A 26,839-nucleotide genomic window follows, 5' to 3' on the forward strand; every position below is an offset into this window, starting at 1 on the left:
TACAACAGTGCTATGTGAATGACTGTTCTCACTTTCAGGTGACACTGTAAGTAAGAGGGAAGCATTGTCTCCTGCAAATGTAAGCAAACTTGTTTGTCTGAGTGATTGGCTGAACAAGAAGTAGGACTAAGTGGACTTGTAGGCTCTAAAGTTTTACATTTTATTTTTGAATGCAGTTACTTTTTGTGCATAAGTCTACATTTGTAAGTTCAGCTTTCATGATAAAGAGATTACACTTCAGTACTTGTATTAGGTGAATTTAAAAATACTATTTTTTATTTTTACAGTGCAAATATTTATAATAAAAAAATACAAAATGAGCACAGTGCACTTTGTATTCTGTGTTGAAACTGAAATCAATATATTTGAAAATGTGGAAAACCTCCAAAAATATTTCAATAAATGGCATTCTATTATTGTTTAACAGCATGGTTGATTGTGATTAATTTTTTTAATCACTTGACAACCCTAACAGCTATCCTCATGCAAGACTGAATGAGATGCGAGAAAGCTATCAACTACCTTTCCTACCTCACTAGGGAGTTGTGAGAATAAATCCATTAATGCTTGTGAGGTGCTCAGATAGATGAGGCCGAATATACTGCATATAGCTCACAACACTTCTTCCTGGAGTGTGCTGGTTTGATCAAGGAAGGAAGATTTCATTAGACTGCTATGACAATGGCTACTTGTTTAAAAGCCATATGAGTGGCCTGTACTGTTTGTATGCAGCCATTAAAATAGATCACATGAATTCCTGCATGAATCCTTTTAAAAATGAATAAGCAGTGCTGGATGAGTCAGGATCCCAAGGAGTCTGGGCGCTTCAGTGCTTCTGCTATAAATGACAGCTTACGCTTCAGCCCCAGCTGCGTGTCTGAGAAATGAAGCTCTGATATAACTGCAACTGATCCTGACATCTTATGTCAACAGCCTCTTTGGTTTTCATTCTCTGAAAAGGCAGGAGAGGGAGTTGCCTCCCCAAGTTGCCAGGTTCTCCCTAGCACTTAATGAGGCTTCAGCTCAACCTGCTGTGCCCTGGAGGCTTCATTCAGCAGGCACCTTAGTTTGACCCTGATGCTTGAGTAGTTGATTTCCACAAAGGCCCCAAAAGTCTTAGCCCTCAGGACCCTGTGGTCTCCAGTGTTTGCTTTAGCTTAAATAACCGTTTAGAATGAAAATGCTCCTCACTCTTGTTAAGTTAGACACCTTTCTTGCTAATAAGGGATTGATTTGTTGCATACCTGCAGCCTACATGCTATCTTGATCAGCAGCACCAGCAGCTGTCTGTCAAGTCAGCCTTAACAATCTTACACAGTTCAATATTTGAAGTAGATTTTCTGCTCTGAAGAGAGACCTCATGGAAGTGGCACTGTAGGAGTCCTGTGTCTTTTGGGGACCCCATCTTGGATTTGTGTGGTTAGAAAGCTTTTAAAAGATGTAGGGGTTGCTTTAATTGCAACATCATAAACTCACCAGGAGTCTGAGTGTCAAGCTGGGTGTGCTCCTGCTCCAACATCACCATTACTTTGGTATTACAAATTTTGCAGAGCAAATTATACCCTCACTGAGACCTGCACAGTCCTATTAGCATTTAGCCAGGTTGCAGAGGATAACTGGGAGTTGAAGGGTAATTTGAGTTCAGCAGGTATAATTGAGGCCAGAGTTGTCCTGCAGAATTTTTAATGCTGGTGATAATGCCTGAACCAGAAAGAACACAGCCAGACTCTCAGAGCCCAGGTTGTTTGCAGAGCTGGAAGTCAGAAAAACATGGTCCCTTGTACACAGAGCAAATTTGATCTGGAATCACTAAGACATGATAACCAGGAGCTCCAATGGTCTTAAAAGTCTTACTAAAATAAAGATATCATGTCTACTGCTTCCACTCTATCCACTAGGCCAGTAACTCTATCCAAGATCCATGACAGTCAGTCACAAGCTTCATTTGCACTCAACATTTCAACATTTCACAAGAATAAAATATACTTAAAAAAAGAGAAAGGGGGGAAAAACCCAGCCATGTACCTCAGGGAGTCCAACAAATCCAAACTCTTGTGGCAAGATGGATTTGTTTGTTAGAGTTATGGTTGTCTGAACAGCTTCATAGATAGTGCAGTAACCAAAATTCACTTCAGCTGGACTGATTTCCAAATCAGAGGTAGTAACAATTGCATGGACAATAAATTCAACTGGCTTAGTCTGAAACAAGATTGAAAGTACTGAGTAAGAACTGCAGAATTGGGCAAGAACTAGGGTATATAATTTATGTGAAAAGATTTCCAAAAAGACACTGTGAATTAAGATATTCTATTCCTCGAAAGCAATTTAATTTAAGTAACATTCTTATTTTGAACTTGAATTTATCATGGTCTTAACAACAAGCAATTGAAACGTGCCTATATTATAACTAAAACTGCCAAAAGAATCACTAGATATTTTGGATTCCATATGCTGGAATGTAGTCACACCTGCATTTGTATGAAGTATGAAATATGAATCCTAAGATGCATGTACATTTGCTGTACAATGTTTTATAGTTTCAGAATAAAACTGTATGCTGTGGTACCTAAAAGCTGTCTGGAACATAAGAATACCTCTGTGAATAAGTGAGCACCTTCATTAAAAATTAAAAGTCTAGGATTTGCATTTTGAAGATGCTTGATAGAAAATGACTTTACCCAACTCACCATCTATTATACCATTCTGAGCATCTTTTAATTAATTTAATCACAGACTTCTCCGAATACACAAAGGTTCAAACTGAGATTTGGTATTACCAAGTGCAACTCCACTGAAGTCAATGGAATTGCACCTGCTGACATCAGATGTGAATTTGGCCCAAAGAGTACCTAGTAACAGTACTAGAGCTATGCTCTGGATCACTGAGGACTAGATTCTGCCCCCCTTACTCATCTGGAGGAGTAGTTGATTCCATGAGTAGCCCTATTGAGTTGATTTTTCAATTAGAATTATCAGTGAGAGGAAGGATTAGTACTTCATCAGTTGTCCTACTGATTTGATTCCAAAAGGATGGCTCACTGAGTAACTCACTGTCTGTAAGGTGTCAGAATCTGGCCCTGAAGCAGCATAGAACTGTTGTGATTTCCACACTCTCTGCAATTCGAGGCTGCTTAGACTGTGGAGCTCCTGTTAAAATTTAAATCTTCTACTACTTGCAATACACAATAGCACTAACCTTATCAGCAATCATTATTGTCATTGGAACTTCCAGAACCCTGGTTTCTGTGTCAAAATATTTTCCTGCATCTTCTGGGAGAGAGTGCCTGAAATAGAAAAATGCCAGTCTCTAGCTGAAGAGGAATAATTGGGTCTTCAGTGCCTATATTTTGAATCAAGTACAAGTCTAAGACAACTGAGTTTAGTTAAGATTCAAAAGGTATTTTCATCAATCCATTCTAATCCAGCAAAGCACTTGAATTCAAATAGACCACTCGGTGCTTACATGTTTCACTGGACTGGGGCCTAAATTAAAGTCTTTGTATGAATTTGAATATGCTGATGCTGGGGAAGAGCATGGAGGGAGTTTCCAATCAAAAAATACAACAAATTAGGAGAATTTACCTCTGTCCAATAGACAGACAAGGTAGTTGTGTCACAGGTAGAGCAGACTTGTCCTAGATTTCATATAGGAAGATCATATCTCACTATGCAAGTAGGCGCTGTCCAAGCTATAAATCAGCTTTTATGAGGATAATTAGCAATGTGGTGTTCACATTAATAGATCAGACTAAGGCCCAATTTTCCAAAGACAAGGCTCCTTTTAAAAATCCCAGATTAGGAGCCTATGGGCATTATTACTCAATGGAACTTGCCATCCCCATCTCCAGAGGCACCTTTTGAAACTACCAGCTTTAAGTTCATATTTAGGCATTGATTTTCAAAAGTAAGGAACACCCATCAGCTCCCAATTAATTCAATATTGTTCTAATCAAAATTGGTTATTGTTAAATATTTCAAACCGTTGAAAAGGCCATAATAACGCGGTTAATGTCTGTTTGAAACATGGGATAAAACACAACAGAAAAGGTTTAGTGCCTCAGTGATCATTCTTCATGGCTACTATCTTGTTTGCATTTAGCTAGGAAACGCAGGGAAAATTAGAACAAGCATAAAGACAAATCTTTCACTCAGACATGGGCCAAGGTTGATTCCAGAACCCAAAATTCCCCAAACTTCTAGCGTGCCTGGATGTAGGAGTAAATTCTCTGCTGGAATGGGAGCAATTTATTCCAGCAAATGAACCGTGCAAATGTTACCAGTCCAGGCTATTTCCTACTGTTTTATGTGTATTTAAATGTTATGCTGGAACTAAAAAGCTGGACATGAAAAGGATCTAGTTTGATAGGTGCATGAAATTCCCATGAATGCTAATGGGAGTTAGACCCATGCGGGTGTTTTGCCTGTATTACTAAAGGAGCTGATTATACAGCAGGGTTTTATTTACAGGCATTTTAGTAAAGTATTACCAAAACTGCCCTTTTATTTTTCTACTAGTAAAACCTTTATGGCTATAAATAGGAATTAAAACTTGCTTTGTAATCGGAATCTAAGCCTCCTGCATTCTGGCTGCAATCATGAGTACATGAGTAAACCAACCTGGGCAATCTGTTCTTGTTGACATTGATGTTAATTAATTACCAGTCCCTCTGAGTCAGTATCAATGGGATCACAACACAACGGAAAGACATAAATAAAGACAGGCTGCAGAAGTGAAACAAACATGAAGACCAACAGCAGTTTGTCTGATTACATACCAGATTTGTTATTAACAGGGAATGTGTGGGCTTCAGTTTCTGAAACTTCTCACTTTCATACAGCCCAATTTCAGAGCTCTCAAGCCAAGTCAGTACAAAAGCTCTATTATTTTTAGATCTATGTGCCTATTTATAATACCTGGACCCTTAGAGCATTGGAGTGAATAGTTTCCCATTGTTAAGTCTCCACAGTGATACTACGTCTGCTACCAGCTCTTTAGATAGGTTTCCTCCACAAACACCACAGGTTGCATAACAGTGAGGCAAAAAGTCGTTTTTCACAAAGAAATGTTTAGGCCCCTGTTAACCAGCACGGCAACTGCATACCTACTCTTTAAAGGTAGTGTTGCTCATTCGTCTTCCTTCTTTAATTTGTGCCCCTTTCCCTCATTGATCCTATCCTTGCCAATTCAGGATTGCTCCCAACAATATATTCTCTAGTTTTCTGTCCAATTTAGTCTTTAAAGTCCCAAGCAATGGGCTTTCACCACTATCCTGGAGAGACTAGTGCACTGTCTAAAAGAACTTGTGGTCAGGAAGGATTTCCTGATATTCAACCTAAATTTTCTTTCACCACGTTATTCCTAGTTAAACATCCATGTAGCACATTAAATAATTCCTGTGCTTGTCCTCCCCCACCAATACTCACTGCTTACAGAAACAAATAAGATTCAGCTCTTACTTTTTCCTGTTTACTTACATGCTTGCCTTTAAGAACACCAACCAACCAACCAAACCCCACGGTGGCAAATCTCGGAGTCTCGGTCTACAGACTGGGCCTCACAGGGCTCATGCTATGGTGCTAAAACCAGCATGCTATGGTGCTAAAACCAGCAGTGTATATGTTCCTGTTTGGGCTGGAGCTCAGGCTCTGAGATCCATTCCCCTCACCAGATTTCAGAGCCCAAGCAGCAGCTCCAGCAAGAATGTAGCGCAAACCTGAGTTTATACATCTACTGCCATGTTTTTGTTTTGTTTTTTACAGTGTAGACATTAGGCTGCCAGTGTCCATGGAATCTGTTCCAACTTTCAAGAAATCAAGAAGCAGAATACTTGGGGAATTCTGGCAGTTGGTAAATGAGAAATCTTGCTTTTAGATAGGCTGAAATCATGACTTTGTCGCAAGCAGGAGTACAGTTACAGTACGTGTGCTATGACTATTGGGATGTGCACTGAAGATGGAGAGCTCCCAAAGTCCTACCAGCCCTTCTGTCTGCACACTTATCATTCCTGCTCGACACATTTAAGGCTTAATTTAAAAAAAAATCATCTATTCCTTCTTTTCAGGAGACTGAGTTTGTAGTGCTAATCCAATGACGTATTTGTACAAATGTGTCACTAGCTCAGCATTATGTATCAAGCTTGTACCATAAAAATACCCACCTCCCATGCTGCACCATACAGATCAGTTTGAAAGAACTGAAGCAGCCTAGTACTTATTCCATGAGTCAGAACCACCTTAATTTCATCAAATCTTTTTTTTTTTTTGCTTTCCCATTTTTCAAATGCAGATTAACATTTTTAATCCATATTGTGCTTCTATCCATTCAGCAAATATAATATTTCACAGGATCTGATGTTTAGGAACTGGAAACTATCATCATAGTGATAACTGTTGTTGTAATGGGATAGAATTGGATATGTAGGAAGAATTGTAACATTTATATTTTCTTTGAAAATTATGCTGTTAAAAGCTTTGGGGTCTGATTTTAGAGCTGAGGGTCTAATTTTTGGAGAGGCTGAGGGCAAATGGGTGAAAATCTGACCCTACTGAAATCAGCGAGACTAGAATTTTTAACTCACAACTCCAGGTAAAGTCAATGGGAAAGGCAGATGCTCAGCGCCAATGGAAATCAGACTTAAAAGTCTGATTCCACTCTCACGATTACTGCTGTAAATCTGGAGTAATTTAATGATGTAACTGGTTTTACAACAGATTCAAAGGAATGTAACAGCAGAATCAGAACCTAACCAATCAATTTACACTTGAACAGGAAATGACTCACTAAATTCTGTTTAAAAAGTGATTATAGCCATAGTCAGAGCATGGTCAGTAAAAGACCATGTAATCTAAATAGCCAAATGGATCTCTTGATTTATGTAGCTGTTCTCTTCTCTTTATATACATAGCCTCCTTGTGAAATGGTGGCAGAGAATCCTACTGGGATAAGGCTTTTGACATTTCTGAGAATAGAAAGTGGTATTATTTTAAACCTAGAAAAGAATCCCAAAATGAGAGATGAAAACCTTTTATAACCTCTTTGGGGATAGAGTGGGTATGCAGCAGCAGGTCTGGCTATTTTGCATTTGCTCTGTAGCCACTTGTTCAGGGGTTAACTAATTAGTTATATTTGACTAGAAAGCACATCCATGAGACAGAGAAATACCTTTTCAGCCATGTGACACTGATGTGTGTGTCTCTGTTCTGAAAGAGTAGCTTCCCCCACAGTGACAGAAGTAACCTACTAGGACTGCAACTGCTAAGATTTTCACACTGTTGCTGTCACCACAGGGAAAGTATTACCAGATAGGAATCAAGTATCAGAGGGGTAGCCATGTTAGTCTGGATCTGTAAAAGCTGCAAAGAATCCTGTGGCACCCTGTAGACTAACAGACGTTTTGGAGCATGAGCTTTCATGGGTGAATACCCACTTCGTCGGATGCGTGTAGTGGAAATTTCCAGGGGCAGTTATATATATGCAAGCAAGAAGCAAGCTAGAGATAACGAGGTTAGTTCAATCAGGGAGAATGAGGCCCTGTTCTAGCAGTTGAGGTGTGAAAACCAAGGGAGGAGAAACTGGTTTTTGTAGTTGGCAAGCCATTCACAGTCTTTGTTTAATCCTGAGCTGATGGTGTCAAATTTGCAGATGAACTGAAGCTCAGCAGTTTCCCTTTGAAGTCTGTTCCTGAAGTTTTTTTGCTGCAGTATGGCCACCCTAAGATCTGTTGTTGTGTGGCCAGGGAGGCTGAAGTGTTCTCCTACAGGTTTTTGTATATTGCCATTCCTAATATCTGATTTGTGTCCATTTATCCTTTTCCGTAGAGACTGTCCAGTTTGGCCGATGTACATAGCAGAGGGGCATTGCTGGCAGATCTTAAGGTGGCCATACTGCAGCAAAAAAACTTCAAGACCAGACTTCAAAGAGAAACTGCTGAGCTTCAGTTCTTCTGCAAATTTGACACCATCAGCTCAGGATTAAACAAAGACTGTGAATGGCTTGCCAACTACAAAAACCAGTTTCTCCTCCCTTGGTTTTCACACCTCAGCTGCTAGAACAGGGCCTCATCCTCCCTGATTGAACTAACCTCGTTATCTCTAGCTTGCTTCTTGCTTGCAGATATATACCTGTCCCCGGAAATTTCCACTACATGCATCCGACGAAGTGGGTATTCACCCACGAAAGCTCATGTTCCAAAACGTCTGTTAGTCTCTAAGGTGCCACAGGATTCTTTGCTGCACATAGGAATGTGATCCAAATCAATTTCCTCCTTGGACTTTGACATCTCAGAAGAATAGCGGAGGAGGAGGAGAGAAGGGGGAGAGTGCTTGAAAGAGCCAAGTTCAGTATAGCTATGCAATCACACTGAAATCAATAGTGTGAAGTCCAGCCATTGCAATCTATGAGTGTAAGAGGAAAAAATTGACCTGCTCTGACTTTTCGCAAACAGGCTCTCTAAATTAATATCTTAAATACAAAACAGAAAGGTGATTAATACCATTCATTCACCTGGGCAGGAACTTCAGCTGCACACTGAAGGATGACTGGGCTTGAATGTAACCTGTTTTCGGAAGAAGCTCCATGTGGTTACTCAGTTCTTTGCATACTTCAAACTTCAAGCGTAGAGCAGCTTTTGCTCTGCAAACAGATCAGACAGACCTGAGTGGGTTTGTGCTGCCAGCTCAACAGCTACATTTTACTCAATGCTTTAGCTCCCTTTTCCCACTGCAGCTCAGTTTTGTATGTTGCACTTGGAAATATTCCAAGCTTTCTTTGCAAGTGAAGGAGAGTACGCTGGGCACATAGAATTGTTAAAGCAAAATCATACAGTTATGTTCTCTGTCAGGCTACAATGCTTCCAAATCTGGGTTTCTATACTTGAGTTCACCCTGCTTCAAAGCCAAAATGGTGCAGAATAAAAGCAGTCTGTACTTATCACACATTTTTCCTTCCTGAATGGACAGCTCCAGAGACACATGGACTCTGTTCCAGGTGGAACCCATTCAGAAGTGAAGGGACAGTCTTGCTACAATGTTGGGCCTGTGCATTGCTAGGCATGGGTGGGACCAAACAAATGTAAATAAGTATTAACCCCAATATTAACTCATGAGTCAAAGCCCAGCAATCCCCTGAGCCTGGATGCCCCTGTGTAACCCACACACCTCCTGGGTATGATGTTCTGTCCCATCTAGTGGCACTGAGACCACTTAGAGAGAGAGGGAGTTACATGAGTCTGCTCTACAGCCTTAGCTAAATCATATGGCTTTTAGCTCGTGCAGTAGAGGCTCATGCACTAAGCCGCAGAGGTCCCTGGTTCGATCCCGCCCACCAACAAGCGAGGTCTGTCAGCGTTACACCCGCAGCACTGCAAGGCAGAGATTGTCTCCTGTGTGAACGGGGGAATAAGAGAGGAATGAATCTGGAAGTGGTTGGTACATATGAATGAAAGCATCAAAATTAGCCATTTTTTAATTAGTTATTTGCTTTCTTCCCAGGGCTTTTCTAATGTTGTAGTTGATCAAATCAGTTAGACTGATGAGTCCTTTCTGCTTGTTTCTCATGCATTCTTCTGGATCGGAGTGAGGTGCACTGTCTAGCAATGGACATCAGGAATAAATCCTTCCTCCAACACCACGTGCACAGAATCTTTAATGACCATGGAGGGTGGCAAGGGTCCAGGCTTCGTCTGAAAGATCTCCACACAGCAAACCAAATGGACTGAATGTGTCTGCTTCAGCATGCTGAAAGGCTGAACCAACACTGCCAGGGGCTGAGTATATGGTACTAGGGTTTCAAACCTGATGCTTAAACACCACAGGTATTCTCTATTCTCTCTAGCACTGGGAGGCTAAGTAAAGCATCTGATCCTTCAAAATGCTGAGGACAGGCTGCACTGTACTGAGGACCCTAAACTCAATGTGAACTGGAAGGCTGAACATCTTGCAGGACTTCTCCCCTTGGTTGGCCACATTTTGGCCTAAGCTGCTTGATAGCTTTCTAAAATAAGAACCTGGGATTTGCACTGGAAGATTTAATCACTTTTAACTGACAAAAGTTATTCTGCCTCTGCATTTATAATCTTGTCCCTGGGAGTGGGTTATTTTAGACAAAGTAAATCTCTTACATAACTTGTGCTTGTCACATTTGTGAGCTGAATTTCTGAGATAACAGCTCTACTATTTCTCTCCAACTGTGAAGAATCTCTGCAGTGTCTAATTCTGGTAAGAAGTTTAGAATATGAGTCTTCTAACAGAAATAGTGTTTAAAAAAAACAACAAAAACCACCAATCCTATTAGCATGCATTTAAAAAGAATCTAAAATATGGGGATTGTTAAAATAGGAACACTCAGCATCTAGCAGCCAATAACTGCATTAGACAGAGAAAAACCAGCACATGGAAGTAAAGTAACAGAGTAGCTCCCATAACCATACTCTAAAGGTAAGAGTCACTGCATAGATCTCTAGGAAACTAACAATCTGCAGCACTACCTTTACACTGCAATATGTTCTGACACCATGGGACAATGCACATCTATTACAGTGATGAGGGCATATAAGTACCTGGACAAAAAATCAGGATCCTCTGAAATAAGGATTTGGTCCATCTATGTATTTATAGGGGACCTAGCACCAGGGGCGGCTCCAGGCCCCAGCACGCCAAGCTCGTGCTTGGGGCGGCAAGCTGCGGGGGACGCTCTGCCGGCGCCGCGAGGGCGTTCTGCCGGACACCAGCGGGAGGTCCACCGAAGCCATGGGACCAGCGGACCTTCCGCAGGCAAACAGCCAGAGGCAGCGTGCCTGCCGTGCTTGGGATGGCAAAATCTCTAGAGCCGCCCCTGCCTAGCACCACAGCATCTGAGCATCTTCCAATCATTAATGAATGTACATTTGTGTGAGTTGGGGAAAATTTTATTATCCCCATTTTACAGATGGGGAACTAAAGCAAAAAAAGACTTGCCCAGCATCACACAGGAAGTCCGTTGGAGAGCTCTGACTAGAGCTCAGGTCTCCCAAGTTCCAGGCCACTGCCTTAGCCACAAGATGTCATGCTTGTTATGTAAAGTATCTAGGAAACAAAGGTTATATCTACACCACCAAAAAAACCAAAACCCATGGCAGAGGGTCTCACAGCTTGGATCAACTGACTCAGGGTTGGGCTATGGGGCTAAAAGGAGCAGTGTAGACATTTTGGCCTGGGCTCTGAAACCCACCAAGGGGTTCTTGCTCCAGCCCAAGCAAAAATGTCTATACTGCTATTTTTTGTCCTGTACCCTAAGCCCCGTGAGTTAGTTGACCTGGGCTCTGAGACTTGCTGCCATGGATCATCATCATCTTTTTTTCTGCAGTGTAGATATTCCCAAAATACACCTAGAATGCTCCACAACAGCTCTGAACATTAATGACCCATGAATCACGCCAAGTGCATACTATATAGAGGTACTATAGTATCTGTTTGACGGTATGCTTGACCTCCATGGAGGCTGCCCTATAGATCTTCTGAGGCAGAACTGGCCTGAGGCTGGCTTCTAGTTTTGACATTGATTTTAACTACAGGGGAAAGCCAGAGGAAGAATAACAATGCAAAATACAAGGCACTTTGTAGGTTATCCCAGGCTGACTAAATGTATTTGTGTATAATGAAATAATAAGCTTAACATTCTTCCCTCTCTAAAATATATAGTGCTGGCAAAAGATGCTGAGTGTCTGCCTTAGAGACTGAAGTCTTCCATCCAGGTACAACACATGCAGCACCTGTGCGAGTTTCTCCCACTAACCAACCAATGTGCTTCAATCCTGAAATGAAGTGACTAGCTCTTTAAATGATGGGATAATTCAGTCTTCATGTCTGCTGAGTGCTTGGCTTCTCTGCCAACATAGCCAATATGGGACCCATTTAGTGGTATTTGTGGTTATGGTTATGTGCCTACCTGAATGAAGATGATCGAAAAACAAACGGATGGTAATGGAGAAAGACTTTCATCTATTCAAGCTAGTACCAAGAAAATTTTGAAGGCCTAATTAGGTGTTATGAGGCTTTTATTAAAACAAAAATTATTACAATACTACTAGCCAATCATGAATGTATTATGGGATAGCTTACCTGCTTCGAATAATGATACAGTCTTGATAGAGCCGGTCGTACATACAGATCTTTAGATCAACATTCGGATTGGGCACCCAAACCGGAACATCAACAGAGACTCCAATGACAGAAAAGTGTAGCTATATATTTGAATATACAGATCAATAATGGTTACTACTTTTCAGAGGCCACAGAAAATTGCTAACTAATCAGGATAAAGGGAAACTAGATTTGTGCTGATAAACAGCAGAATCATATATCCTATTATTAATATTAAAGACAATTAAGTAAACACAATGAAGAAAATGTCCTTTATAAATTAAAATGTGGCAGCTTTCACTTACCAGTATAAAACACAAATGATAGTAGTTTTTGTCCAAACATTATAGAAGGCATACGTGAGTGTCATACAGGCTAATATTTTAAGCTTTTTCTTAAAATATAAGATTTTTTTTTAAATTTAGCACTACAAGTTTAATAACCCTGGAGACTGCAGTATGTTTGTGGGATAAACAGTTATATAATGGTCAGCACAGTGCAAGCTGCTCCCACAGTGACACCTCCCCCCACAAATGGACTCAGCCCAGTCCTACTGGGAATACTCCTTCCTTCCGAAGAAGTGTATCCACAAACTCATGAGGGTCTGGACTACTCCTCTGCAGCTCTCTTTGTGAAGCTGCTGCTTTGCGGATTTTGGGGAGAGCCAGGTTTGGGGCAGACAGCCTCCTGCTAAGTATAGATTTTCTGCCAAACTACTAAGATCAACACCACGGCAGTGTGTGGCCTGAAATAAAAGTGTAGCATTAAAATATGTTGTTGTAGTAATTAGAGTTGTCACCTGTCCCAGTTATCATGCATTCTATGGGCGGTTTCACTTTCCTTTCTCAGGATGACTATAAACTTATTTTTCTCTAACCTCTCCCACAGCTTCAACCCCACCTCCCAACCCCTTGTAGTTCTTGTTACACATAGAAGGATGTCAAACTTGCTTTTCTTCAGTGTGTTGGATCAGATCCTAGCACTTAGAAACACTCACTGGTTTGCAGTTTGGGTTGTCAAATGCAATCTCAAATTCTGCATGTACATCCCCAGGGACAGAGGGGGTAAAAATAATCTGAAGTTTGATTGAGCTGAAGGGTCCAATTTCACCTTCTGTAACCTAAACATGATACAAAAAAAAGTGTTACTAACTTTCATTTAAAATCTGGCTGTATTATTCTATTCTATATAGGACCTTATGCTGTGCTCATCATGGTAGTATCTGAGCCTGTACTGAATTACTGGACCTTTGTACATATTGATATAATATATCAATATAAATGTTATATTGATCTATACAGTTACATAGTTCTGCCCATTGTCAGACTGAATACACTATGCTGGACACAGTAGAAAAGTGTATCAATAATACCTTAAAGAGCTTGATCCTTCAAAAAACTGAATACCTCATCTGAGTTACGGAGTACCTTCAATTTCCAGAGGGTGCTCAGCATCTTGCAGAAAAGTTGCTCAGCTATGGCCTCTAAGTGTGACACCTGAGTTACGTGTTTTGCCATCTCCTCTGATGGAAGGAGGGTAGAATACCCACTGTTGGGCTGACTACAAGTGATACATGGGGAAGCAGTGCTTTTTTGTGCTATCACTCAAGGGCCTGTTCCTCCTCCCACTGAATTCAACAGTAGCAGGCTCAACAGCCTCTCCTACTCCCCTCCACAAGGGGAGCAGCAGAAGCCAACAGAAGCTTCCAGGACATGTGGAGATCTGCTCCAAAGCAGCAACAGCAGTTACTGCTGAGAGTGCAGGGATAAATCAGGGCCTCTCTCTGAGTGGATTCAGAGGCAGCTGCCAAGGGCCCCTTGGCCTGTCTTTCCCCCATCTCACATAGGATGCATCAGCAGTTGAGAGGAGCCTAGGTAGCCTCCTGCTATCATATTCACTCTACTCTGAAACCTTGTCTCTGGCCAGAGATTATCCATCCATCTATCTGTCTGGGTGAATTTCGCTCCCCCCAATCTTTCTAGACTGCAAGCTCTTTAAGGCAGGCATTGTGTCTTGCTAAGGCTGTGCAAGGCCTAGAGTATTTTGAGTACTACTACAATGTAATTAATAATAATAAAAGCAGCAAACTATGGCCTGATTTCAGTGAAAGCATGAGACTTTACATCCTATACAGTTGTGGGAATGTTTGCCAATTCCATGAAATAATGGTGAATCTATGAAAGGGGATGAAATTCAATGAAAATTCCCCAGTTTGACTACAATATGCTTTTGGTTTAATTTTTACATAAAACATATATTTTTTAAAGGCAAAGAAGACACAGAGTAGCTGAACCCAAGACTGAAATGGTGGCCAAGTATAAATAGGTACAAACTCTTTCCTGACAGCTGGCTATGGTACATTTTAAGCAGAAAAAGCAGTGTTAAGATAGGTCAAACTGCAGAGTACCAATACAGTAGAACCTCAGTTATGAACACCTCGAGAATTATGATGTTCGTAACTCTGAACAAAATGTTATGGTGGTTCTTTCAAAGTTCAGTTGAACATTGACTTAATACAACTCTGAAACTACTATGCAGAAGAAAAATACTCCTTTCAACCATCTTAATTTAAATGATACGCCAGCCCAGACAGTGGGTATCCTTCCTTTGTCAAAATTTTTTTATAATTTCCCCTTTACTTTTTTTATTAGTTTATGTTTAACACAGTACTGTACTTTGCAGTATTTGCTTTCCCCCCCATTTCTGCTGCCTGATTGCGTACTTCTGGTTCCGAATGAGGGGTGTGGTTGACTGGTCAGTTCTTAACTCTGGTATTCATAACTCTGAGAGTCTACTGTACAAATAAAACGCCTAAAATAAAACCATACTAACTGTGATGTGATATGATGAAACCTTATGGGTTTGTCAGTCCTCACACTGAAGCCAACACAAGTTTTGCTTGAGTAAAGAATGCAGGATTTGGTTCATGGTCAGTTTCCCTTGCTCAAGAATTGGACTAGCTGAATGCATGCACATATCTCAGTAAATATGTTACCTTGCCCAGTGTAATTTCAATGGGTTCTTCTTCAGGCGGTGGTTCTGCTGGGCTTTGTGCATTTTCTGCCTCTAGATCTGCCTCGGTGATTAATGCATCTTGACTAAGTTGTTCTAAAAGACAAACCGGGATTTGGGCCTGGGTAACTAACTCTGTGTTGAAAGCATCAGAGCCCATGTTCCTTGAGTCTGGGGGACTAATGCAAGGTCCATATCTTCTCTCAGGCTTTTGAGGAGGGGATGTATGGGGGATCTAGAGAATGATTTCTGTTTATATGAATGATCATGAGAGAAGAAGGTACAATTAAATTGTTAAAGACATACTGTAAATGTTCAGAATGCAGCAAGACCTGTAGTTATTCTTAACTCATGCTCCTGTGAGAGTGAGTTCATAGTCCAGAGTTTCCTCTAGTCATGTGAAAGCTCTGTCTTCCCCGCTTATGAACCTCCCACTACTGAGTGAGTTTCATTGGTCTAGTAGAATGTAGCTGTGATAGGTGGCCAGGGTCATCCCAGAGGGAGCTGGGACCAATCCCATGAAGGGCCCCAAATAACAGAAAGCTTGAATTGGGATTCTTCTGTCCTAAGTGCAGACTCTGCACTTGTTCTTGTTGAACTTCATCAGATTTCTTTTGGCCCAACCTCCAATTTGTCTAGGTCCCTCTGTATCCTAATCCTACTCTCCAGAATATCTGACCTCTCCCCCCAGTTTAGCATCATCCATGAACTTGCTGAGGGTGCAATCCATCCCATTATCCAGATCATGAATGAAGATACTGAACAAAACCGGGCCCAGGGCTGACCCCAGGGCACTCTGCTTGATACCAAATGCCAACTAGACATCGAGCCGTGATCACTACCCACTGAATCCGACAATCTAGCCACTTTCTATCCACCTTATAGTCCATTCATCCAATCATACTTTTTAACTTGCTGGCAAGAATACTGTGGGAGACCATATCAAAAGCTTTGCTAAAATCAAAATATATCACAGCCACTGCTTTCCCCATATCCACAGAGCCAGTTATCTCATCATAGAAGGCAATCAGGTTGGTCAGGCATGACTTGCCCTTGGTGAATCAATACTGACTGTTCCTGATTATCTTCCTCTCCTCCAAGTGTTTCAAAATGGATTCCTTGAGGACCTGCTCCATGATTTTTCCAGGGATTGAGGCTAGGCTGACTTGTCTGTAGTCCCCCGGATTCTCTTTCTTCCCTTAATAATGAGTACTTTAGATTGATTGTAGCACCTACCCTCCTACAGGATTCCAAAGTGCCTCAACTATATTCATATTGCACCAAATAAAAGTTCTAGAGTAGGGGCAGTAACCAGCTGCTGACTGCATATGTAACACAACAGACCCTGGGTCATCGACAGGCAGGATCGAATCTGGGACCTCTGGAGCTAAATGCATGAGCTAAAAGCCATATGGTTGTTTAGTTAAGGTGGTAGAGTAGACTCATTAATCTCTCTCTCTCAGTGCCACTACATGGGACAGAACACCACACCCAGGAGGTGTGAGAGTTACACATACTTGTTCATACTGGGGGAAGAGATATTGTATGTTGTAGAGAGAACACCATAATTGTAACAAAACAATCTAAAGAACTGTTACTGAATCTTTTAGGTTCAAAACACAAAATCCATATTTAATTAAAAAAGAGAAATCTTAATATGATTTTAACAGTCCTCTTTGATCAGAATGACGGGAACACTTAGCTTCTTCAATATCTGTATTAATGGATGTAAGACCCCCCCCCCAAATCTTATAAAGCACAAAATAAAGATTAAAAGATGAAAGGAAAAAATGTTTGAGGAGGTTCATCTGTAAGTCACTTTGTTCCTAAAATTATAGGTTGTAAAAATAAACTTGTCATGTGGTTCTATTGCGAAAGGTGGGTGTTCAGTTGATGAGACAAGAACAATGATAACAATTTTGTAGTCGCTGCAGGAAAATCCAGTTGGATTTTTTGTTTTGTATCTGAGGTTAGTAGTTGATAAGGAGTGAGGTTGGGGAAATTCTCTGCTGCTTTTAGCATATGCAGTGGTGCTAGTGCATTATTTTTAGTGAATTTTTTGTGGTGGTGCCTAGATGCCTTTCTGTTGGGACAGCATACAAACAAAACAGTATTACTACTGGCAATGGTCATCGTTTCATTTATTGAGCAGTGTTTGCTAAGCATCTTAGCTTCAATCTCTTATGTGAACCAATGAAACTGTTAGGAGAATGTTTTAGCATCAGAAATTGCAGAAGGTCAATTTTCTAAAACCATAGTCTTACCTACATGGCTGCTGCCCAGGGTTGTTTTCCGTCTTCTGGCTCTCACCCATCATGCAAGTCTGCCTAACTTCTTCAGTATGGACAGGAGAAACTGTTCCTTGTTTCATATATAGATGATTCCACAGGACTGCTGCTAGCTTTCTCTTCAGAGGTGATGCCATCCAAAGCTGGAATAACCTAATTAGATGATTTATAGAAAAGATTTTAAAACACAAAACATAATTGCACCCAGCTCCAATTCCATCTGCCACTTTTCGAAGGAAGTAGCCTTATTATTGAACTACATTCTGTATTGTGTGTGGAGAAAATGCACTGTGCATCCCATACAAAGTGCACACTTTTTTATACTACAGTTTTAGTGGTGGTAGGATGCAATTATTGCTCTTCAGAAATGGAATTTATATAGTGAGCACAATTCACTAGAACACTGAGTGACTGTGTTCAGAAAAATGACTCAGGAAAATTGACATTTCGTATTGGTTCTCAAGGACTTCATAACAAATTTCCTAAACACACAGTAAACAGGTCCCTTTCTTTAACTGCCAAAGCTGAAAATTCAGCCTTGGATCAGAGTCAAGCAAGCATAGCTTGATTTCTCTTTTAGTGAGAAGTGAGACTTGTTACCAGTGATAAAAACTCTGCATTTGAAACTGGGCAAGTCTGCTGATGATGCATAGCCAGAATAGAATCCATATTATTTGTTAAGGTGTTCTGGGTTTGCACTGTTAATTGGAATAAAGAGTGATAAAACTTTTGTTTTAGGTAGCAAAGAAAGTGGACGTGAAAGAGAATATAGACAAGGAGTTGTGAATTCAGAACGTGTAATTTCTAAATAGTCAATTTCCTTATATGAATAACATTTTTATATGATAGAATAGAGTTGAAACGACAGTGAAGAGTCAGCTCAGCAGTTTTATTGTACATTATGTTTGATGGTCTCTCTTATAAACAGGTCTATCGCTTTCTTAAAATTAAAGAGATTAATTTTGAAACACCTTGGAGCCAATCAAACTCTAATATATAAAAAGAAGAAGCTAAAGATTTGTTGATTTAAAAAAAAAATCAGATGAAATATCCTCAATGGTCCCATTAATTTACTGTGGGACCTTAAAAAATATATATGTATATATAACAATATTGTTAATCAAGACAGCAGTTACAGAGCATGATTTGATTGATGGTATGATTTTTTAAAACCGCATTGGAGGAAAAAAAACAGATTTGCTGGAAATGCCACCCTGGAATCAACTAATTATCTCAGCTTTCATTTTTTTTAAAAAAGTAAGCTTCTAACTTTGTGGCTGCAGAGGAAAGCATGAAAATGTGACCTGTGTATACCCGAAATGCTCAGAAAACCCAAAATGTATTTTTTTTTAATTTTATAATTTTAAAACTAATTCCATGATATTTTGGGAGGCCCAGACTCTATTTCTGAATGCTTGCAGCTGGAAATGTTGCATAACTGTTTTAAAATCTAACAGCTCTACTGGTTGGAGTGTCTAAATCAGTCCGATGAAATGCCCTGGGACCCACCATTCTTTCGAGGGAAGATTTCGCTGTTGTGCACGTGCCATTGTCACCCACTGACGTCTGAAGTTTAAATCTTGTTCCCAAAGCGCCACAATTTGTTAGGATGATCGTCCGTGAAATTGTCTCCCCCACCACGTGAGTGCCAAAGTCAATGAGCTCTTTATCTAGTGCCAGCTGTAAGGAGAAAAACCATAATTACTGCTGTCCTAGATAGTAAGTAATGTCAATTAAATCAACATCTACCATTTTGAGCATAAGACTTTAAAGTCCTTATTACCTCTTCAAAGACCATGTCAAATAATGACACAAATTATGGGCACTCTTCTGTCTTTTGTGTAGAAGCCAAACCATCTGAACAACGAAGTCATATTAAAGTGAACAACTGTCCTTTCACTCCATTAAATGATGCTGGAAACAGTTGGCCAGATTCTGCGATTAGTTACATCATTGCATAAACCTTTGGTAACTCCTGTTAAATCAAGGGAGTTATTCTGTATTTAAACATTGGTTTGCAGGGCAGAATTTGGCCCCATTGTTCTTTTTAGATCACAATTATGTGGACTTATCTTGCTAGTACCATTCTGGAAAAGAAGAGCGTCCAATGTGTTGTATTGATTGGCAATCAATTTGTGACACATGCTAGCTTGCTAGGTCCAAAACAGCTTTAACCTTACAGTGACTCATTAGCAGAGGTGGAAATTTCATTAATCTTGTAATTAAGTTTATGGAAGAGGCATGTGAAATAGTTTCAAGCATCAAGTGGCTGAAGAGAATGAGTCTTTCTTTTGTAAAACTTTATCCTTCAAACTGCTAGCAGACCACAGTGGGCTGAATTTCCACAAACTTTTAAAGCATACAGAATGTTTCTTTATACTATATACACTTCAATTTGTAAAATTTTAAAGTTGCTGTAGTTCAGAACTTTCCCTTCTGCCCATCTTTCTTTAAAGTTTCCACTAACTCTTTCCCAGAGAAAGTGTTGTTTCGTTTGAAAGGGATGGCAACTTTAACTGAAGCAAAGACATAGGCAAGTTGCTTTGGTTGACAAGGACTGTAGTAATGTGAAATAGAGAATGTATATAACTGCACTGGCCTGGAAAATCATTGAATCCATGATAGCAGAGAACTGGCCATCTGCTCTTTCAAATCCATATACACAACTCAAACGCTTTACGATCACTTAGATATTTTCTTATGAGTTTGCTGTGGAGCTAAATTTCAAATTTAGCAGCAAATAGATATTAGAGCAGCTGATTTATTAGGCAATTTATTTACTGGCAATTTGCTGCCAAGTCTTGGGTGAATTTTTGAATCAGGCACTAAGGTGATATTTAATACCAGTATCCGGGGCTGGAGCACCCATGGAAAAAATAGTGGGTGTTGTGCACCTACTAGCAGCCCCCTCAAATCAGCTCCTCCTCCTCCCTTCCAGTGCCTCCCACCCACCATCAGCTGTTCAGTGGCATGCAGGAGGTGCTGGGGGAGAGGAAGGGGGAGGGGCAAGGGTGGAGTGCGCTTGGGGGAAGGGGAGGACTGTGCTGGGGTGGAGCAAGAAGAGGTGTGAGTTTGGAGGAAGGGATGGAGTGGAGGCGGGGCTTGGGATGGAGCAGGGGTCAAGCACCCCCCAGGCAACTCATAAAGACAGCATCTATGGTCATGGCAATGGGAAATCAACAAAAAGTTGCTCATTTCAAGGGTTGACTTTTTTTCCTTGACATGTAGGGAACAGAGATGATTAGAAGCACCTTTCGTTGAAGAAAAATGATGGGCTTAGTTCGTTTGTACAAATCAAGGTTCCCTAAGCAGATAGTCTGTTCCACAGTATTATGCATAAATTGCTCAACATAGTGGATTGGATCCCCCAGGTGACAGTTTTTCCTTCTGACAGTCTGTCAAATCCCTAATTTGCTGGCTCTCTTAGAGTGTGGGCAACACTCATGTTTGTTGTCTTTAGGCCCTACCCCAGTAAATCATTTAAGTATATGCTCCACTTTAAGTATCAAGTAATCATACTGAAGTCAAAATGACTTCTCATGTGTTTAAATTTAAGCACATGCTTAAGTGGTTTAATAGATTGGGGATTTCCTGAATAATACACGGAATTTCATTTGACAGTTTCTATTTTCTTATTTTTCCTCTTCTGTGTATTTGATTATTTTTGCTTTGTTTCACTATCTATCTATGAGTAAAACTTGCTGTCTGCTGAGCTCTCAATGTGCAATGCAATAAAGAACAACAATGCTAAAAATTCCAAGCTAGAGCAAAACACATTTTTTTGATTGAAAGTTTTTTCAGCAAAAAAATACAGATTCAAAAACATGGAAACATTTTGCAAATTCACACTGTTTTTGCCTAATATTTTAAGTCAAGAAAAAAATCTTTAAAAAAAAATCCCCCTCAAATCAAAGCATTTCATTTTGATATTTTCAAAATTAAATGTTTACATTTTTTGATTCAAAATAATTTTTCAATTTAGAATGTCCTTTAATTTTATTTTTCAAATTAAACTTTAAAAAAATGTTCAAACCAAAATGAAACATTTTGTTCAACCTGAAATGAATTTTTTTCAACTCTTTGATTCATGGAAAATGTTTGAAAATTTCATTTTTGGTTTGATCTGACACAACTTTAAATTAATTAATTTTATTATTTATTTTTAGACTTGCCAATGAACTAAAAAATCTATAATTTGCCTAGTTCTACTCCAGGATAGCTCTCCTGTGTCTAAATCCTTTTTATACCTGTTTGTGCTGCTAGTAGGACTACTAGTAATACTCCAAATTTTCTATTTGCTAGCCTGATTCCTTAGTGACTGCTATATTGGAAAAATCATCCTGCACACCCATTCCATCCAGTGTCTAGATTTTAGTGTCACTCTGTAGGCACACATTGTTTTTTCCCCATCTCCTTTGGTCTCTGATGTAATCTTGTGACTGATATATCTTCACATATCTGATAAAGAAGTTTCAAAAGACTGGTTGCTCTGACAAAGTACATTCTTCAAAGTAGTCCATGAGAAATCAAATGCCCCCACTTAAGAAAAACTAGCACCTCCTGTGAAAATACTGTGTGTTATGGCTTAAATATAATAGCTGTATATTCCTCATTTGAAACCAGTTTAAAAATTCTCTAAAGGCTGATACTTTGCATAAGGAGAGATGATTTATAAATTTTATTATGATTAGATGGAGGGATCTAAAGATGTTATGAAAAGTAACGGGTGTTGGCTACATGTACCATGCATTTATCAACTTTTTCCATGTTAATTAGAGGACCCAAATGATAAAGCCTTAATTATAATTTTAACAGATTTTACCTATAAGCACATGAGTACCTTGTAAGGTCCTCGGGAGCAGAACATATGTTTGTTCTGTGTCTGTACAGCCCCTAGTGCAATGGGATCCTTGTGCATGACTAGGGGATCTAGGCACTTCTGTATTGCACATATTAATAAATCACAGTAGTAAGAGTCCCACTGACTCCAGTTTGAATACTCACATGCTTAAAGATAAGCACACGCATAAATCTCTGCAGAGTTTGGGACCTGAGACCTTAAACAGCATTTCTTGTTTAACTCAAAATATAACAATGCATCTCCTAGGCAGAAATGTTGAACATTGTTTACTAACATGCTTACAAAGAACCTTACAAGCTATAAATAAATCTTATGAAATATGCTGATAGTAGTGCTGTACTTCCATAGAAGAATCTAGTCAGGAATGGAATCATTATGGCAAGAGAGTACTTTAGACAGAGAGGAATAAGAAAGTGAAAAGTGTATACATTTCTAAGTATTCTCACTAATATTTTATATCATTTGGTCTTACACTGGACTCTCTCATCCAAAGTTTTAAAATTTAAAAAAAATTGACTTACAACACATCTCTTGGTTGTACATTTCATGGAATGGAAAAGGAAACCATTCTGAGCCAAAAATGTGACTTTTCCTTCAAGAACTTCATTTATCTAAACAAATAATTTAAAAAATTAAGGATGCATCAAAACAGATGAACTTTTCAGATAGCTAAAAGATTTAATACTTAATCAACTTATACATACAGTATAAAAGAAATAAATACATTCTTAAGGTTAGATATGATAACAATTTTAGTATGTCTAGGTTTCTATGTAACTGCAAATTTATTTTTTATTTATTTTTTTTATTTTTTGCTAATTACTAACTTATTTCAGGAAGGTAACATCCAACATGTTTTCAGCCTGACAATACATGCTACAGATATACTTAATGCTTGAAGTTGTAATAAAATATTGTACTAGAAAATGCCAGTGTGTGGTGTGCAAATATTTAAATTAGAATATTATTTTTAAGGTTGTAATTATCTTTGTTTCCTTTCTAACAATAAACAAAATTGGACTAATGATACTATTATCAAATTAGGTGGGTGGATAACGCTATTATTCACATCATCCTGTAACTAACATATTTGTATTATAATTGCACTTACCATTGGTTTAAATGTTACCACCACTTCACATGACATTCCAGCAGACATCTGGCCAGGTGGATCAAACCTGTGCAGATCAGAAATATATGAGTTAGATTTATATTTCAAAATCCGGCTCCCAGAATTCACAGGAAAATTACATATTTTTACTTGGTTGAATTTATTACATACAAGTCAGAAAGAGTGACAGGCCAGTGAAAGGCTGTGCAAACATTGAGAAATAATAAATAATCACACTTTGTACTTATATAGAGCTTTTCATTGGAAAATCTCAAAATGCTTTAAAAAGGTGAACATTATCGTGCCTATTTTACAGATGGGGAAACTGAGGCATTGAGGGGTGAAGTGACTAGCACAAGATCACATAAAGTGTCAATAGCAGTGTCAAGAATAGAACCTAAATCTTTTGACTTCAGTCCCCTGATTTAGCTACTAGGACACAGCTTCTCTCAATATCTACATGTCTGTTGAGCATCCTGACCTGTAATACCTCTGCTAATCAAGTTCCAGAGCAAGGAAAAAAGAGAGAAATTAAAAACAATCATGCAGTTGCAAGCTCACTATACAATATTACACTATATGTTGTCTGTTGCAAATTGTACAGACAGCAATATTTATATCTTATCCTCTGAGTAGAAGTTGCCAGTCATTTCAAATTGTGCCATATTTTATGGTCTTTGTGATGTGAACAAAAAGTCCACCAGGGACTTCAGTGAGACCATTAAACTTCTTTTCAACTGTGACTGAAACAGGATTTGAGACAAGAAATCTAGGTGCTGCATTCTAAGTACTGCTATTGAGTCACATCTGAGGGTCTGTTCTGGCTACATGGCAGAGAAGATGGAAACTAAGCAAATGAAATAACTGCATATTATTAGCCAGAGGAATTCCCAGGCAAGCTAGAGTATCTTGGAACTGTTAGAAACACACCTTAAATCATAAGAAAAACTAATCTTATTAAAGGAGCATTTAAAAACAATCCTCCTCCAATCGCATTTGGAAAAAGGGAACACCATTCAAGGTTCTGGGGTTGAAAGATGCTTACAGTCTGGAGAACGTTTGCTAGACTAATCTTCACTCTTAGCAAGGACTCTCAACCACAAAAGTAGCCTAAATTCAGCCAGTGCAGCCTGGAAATGGCAAAGATGATGAGCTTTCATCTGGAGAGTAATCAACATCAAGGTCTGAGCATCTGCAATGTTTACTAGTGACAAAGAATCCTGTGGCACCTTATAGACTAACAGACATATTGGAGCATAAGCTTTTGTGGGTGAATACCCACTTCGTCAGATGCATGTACTACTTCACCATATTACATACATTCATTCACACTATATATCTCCTTATACCCCTAAACACGTCTGCATTATTGCAGTTCCTGTGTGTATGTGATGGAGGGAGAGTAGTGTGGACAGCTATGGAGTCCTTTATGGAAAATTCCTTCAGGATAGAAATTGGGATCCTTTCAAACGGGGGTTTTGAATGGTCCTATAGAACTTAATAGAGAATTCTATCCCTGCTATAGAATTCTACAGAATGTCTCTCTTTAAGACTGTTACATTCTAGAGTCTTTTAGAGTAATAGCTAAGGAACCATGTTGGTTACATCCATATTGAGTTCTACAGCCCTTTCCCATACAGGTGGCTACATGGGGGTTTGAGTCTGCTCCTATTTGAGTCAATGAAAAACTCTCATTAATTTGGTCAGTGCAGGATCAAGTCCAGGATGACTTCAGAGCTACCCTTTGTGTGCTGAGCTCCGGGGCAGCCTACTCTGTGGGAACATGTAGAGTGGTGAGGACTCTCAGTGGTGGATCAGGGATCTGTGAACTCCTTGGATTAACTGGCCCTTAGATCTGCACATGAAGGAGCAGCTACTGTCTGAGGCAGTTTGACCTGGCAATAACTAGAGGTAGCCGTGAGGGAGACACTCCATGCTGCGTGGGCCATGTGTGCATGCATACAACCCATATAGTGGGAACACACATTCTAGTTATAAATGGGTTTGTTTTGAACTTGCTTATTGACTGATGACTCCTATGTGCAGTGCAGTATGTTCATTAGCATGAGAATATAGTTGTCCTTTGGTGGAAATACTCTATCACTAGTATTATTTTTAAAACACAAAGTATATAACTACCTGCCTTATGAAAAATTCTAACAGTGCAAGAAAATCCACGTGTGACTCTCTTAAGGGAAGGTAGATAAGTCAGATATTAAGACAGCTTTGATTTGTAATTTCTGAATGCTTGGCAAAATTGGTTGGAGTAATAAATTGCCAATGTATGGCTTTCTACCTGAGATAAGGTAAAGCATTACACAGCCTTATATGTACAAATCTGATCTGTGCTGTACATGCAATTAGCATATTATCTTACACAGTCTTATTGGAAAAAAGATATATAGATAAAATTTCTAGCTAGCTACTTGGTAAATGTAAAGGGAAAGAGTATAATTTAGTTTTTGAAACCTAAATTAATTCAGACATTTTTCCATGCAGTTTCACAAAAACTGCATTAATGTACTTGCTCTCAGTACCTGAAGCTTAATTTGTAATTGGAAGGTACTTTGACAAACCTATTATACCAAGGTAAGATTTAGGATTTTTAGCAAGTTGTAACTTATATTTCAATCACATATCAGGGATGTTGAATTAAATATGCAATTCAATTAACATGCTAAATGAAGACAAAATTAACCAGTCCTCAAGAACATCCAAAGATCTGTAAGAAAATGGCTTTCCTAATCCATAAAAAAGTGTATTCATTTTAATTAAGAAGTCTTAACAGTTAAAATCATTGGTTCAAATTTTAGATCAATGTACAGTAGACTCCAAAACTGGCATAAAAGTTAGACGCCTATTCAGAAAACCACTTAAGCATGTTAAAACGAAGCATGTGCTTTCTGGAACTGGGGTCAGATTTGCATCTTTTTCTCCATGAGTCTGTGACTAAATGTTCAGCGATCAAACCTCTTCCCCTTTAACAATGCATGTGACCAATATTCAAGATACTATAATAGCTTAAACTAGTCAATAGGGTCAAATATCCTATTTCTAATTCAAAATGTGTTAAATTAAAACTGCAAAGAGCCATGAAAGGCTGCACTGAGAAGGATATTTGAAAGCAAGAGATAAAATTTAACAAGAGCTTCTACAGCGATTGAATTCATAACTTACAGCTCTCAAAGAGGTTGTGCTCAGTCAGTAACTGTATCTTGTTCATATTCCAATACACTGTTGTAGGAACTGAAAGCGTGGGGCTTGGTTTAGACTTTAAGGTCAGAAGGGACCATCATGATCATCTAGTTTGACCTCCTGCACAACACAGGCCACAGAATTTCACCCACCCACTCCTGTAATAAACCCCTAATCTATATCTGAGATATCAAAGTCCTCAAATCGTGGTTTAAAGACTTCAAGGTGCAGAGAATCTTCCAGCAAGTGACCTGT

At 39.3% G+C, this 26,839-nt stretch overlaps 1 protein-coding gene across 1 annotated transcript in view; it reads right to left on the bottom strand.

Annotated features, from left to right (window-relative positions):
• The window catches only part of CFAP74 (cilia and flagella associated protein 74), a 95,468-nt gene that overhangs the window by 17,479 nt on the left and 51,150 nt on the right, over positions 1-26,839 (bottom strand). The window contains 12 exon segments of the mRNA XM_030537518.1: positions 2,026-2,199; positions 3,197-3,284; positions 8,504-8,632; positions 12,097-12,218; positions 13,115-13,237; positions 15,113-15,225; positions 17,394-17,418; positions 17,420-17,486; positions 17,488-17,570; positions 18,927-19,097; positions 22,800-22,889; positions 23,390-23,456. Of these exon segments, the coding sequence (XP_030393378.1) occupies positions 2,026-2,199; positions 3,197-3,284; positions 8,504-8,632; positions 12,097-12,218; positions 13,115-13,237; positions 15,113-15,225; positions 17,394-17,418; positions 17,420-17,486; positions 17,488-17,570; positions 18,927-19,097; positions 22,800-22,889; positions 23,390-23,456 (1,252 nt within the window).

Source organism: Gopherus evgoodei, chromosome 18, assembly GCF_007399415.2.
Source record: "Gopherus evgoodei ecotype Sinaloan lineage chromosome 18, rGopEvg1_v1.p, whole genome shotgun sequence".
Taxonomy (NCBI): Eukaryota; Metazoa; Chordata; order Testudines; family Testudinidae; genus Gopherus; species Gopherus evgoodei.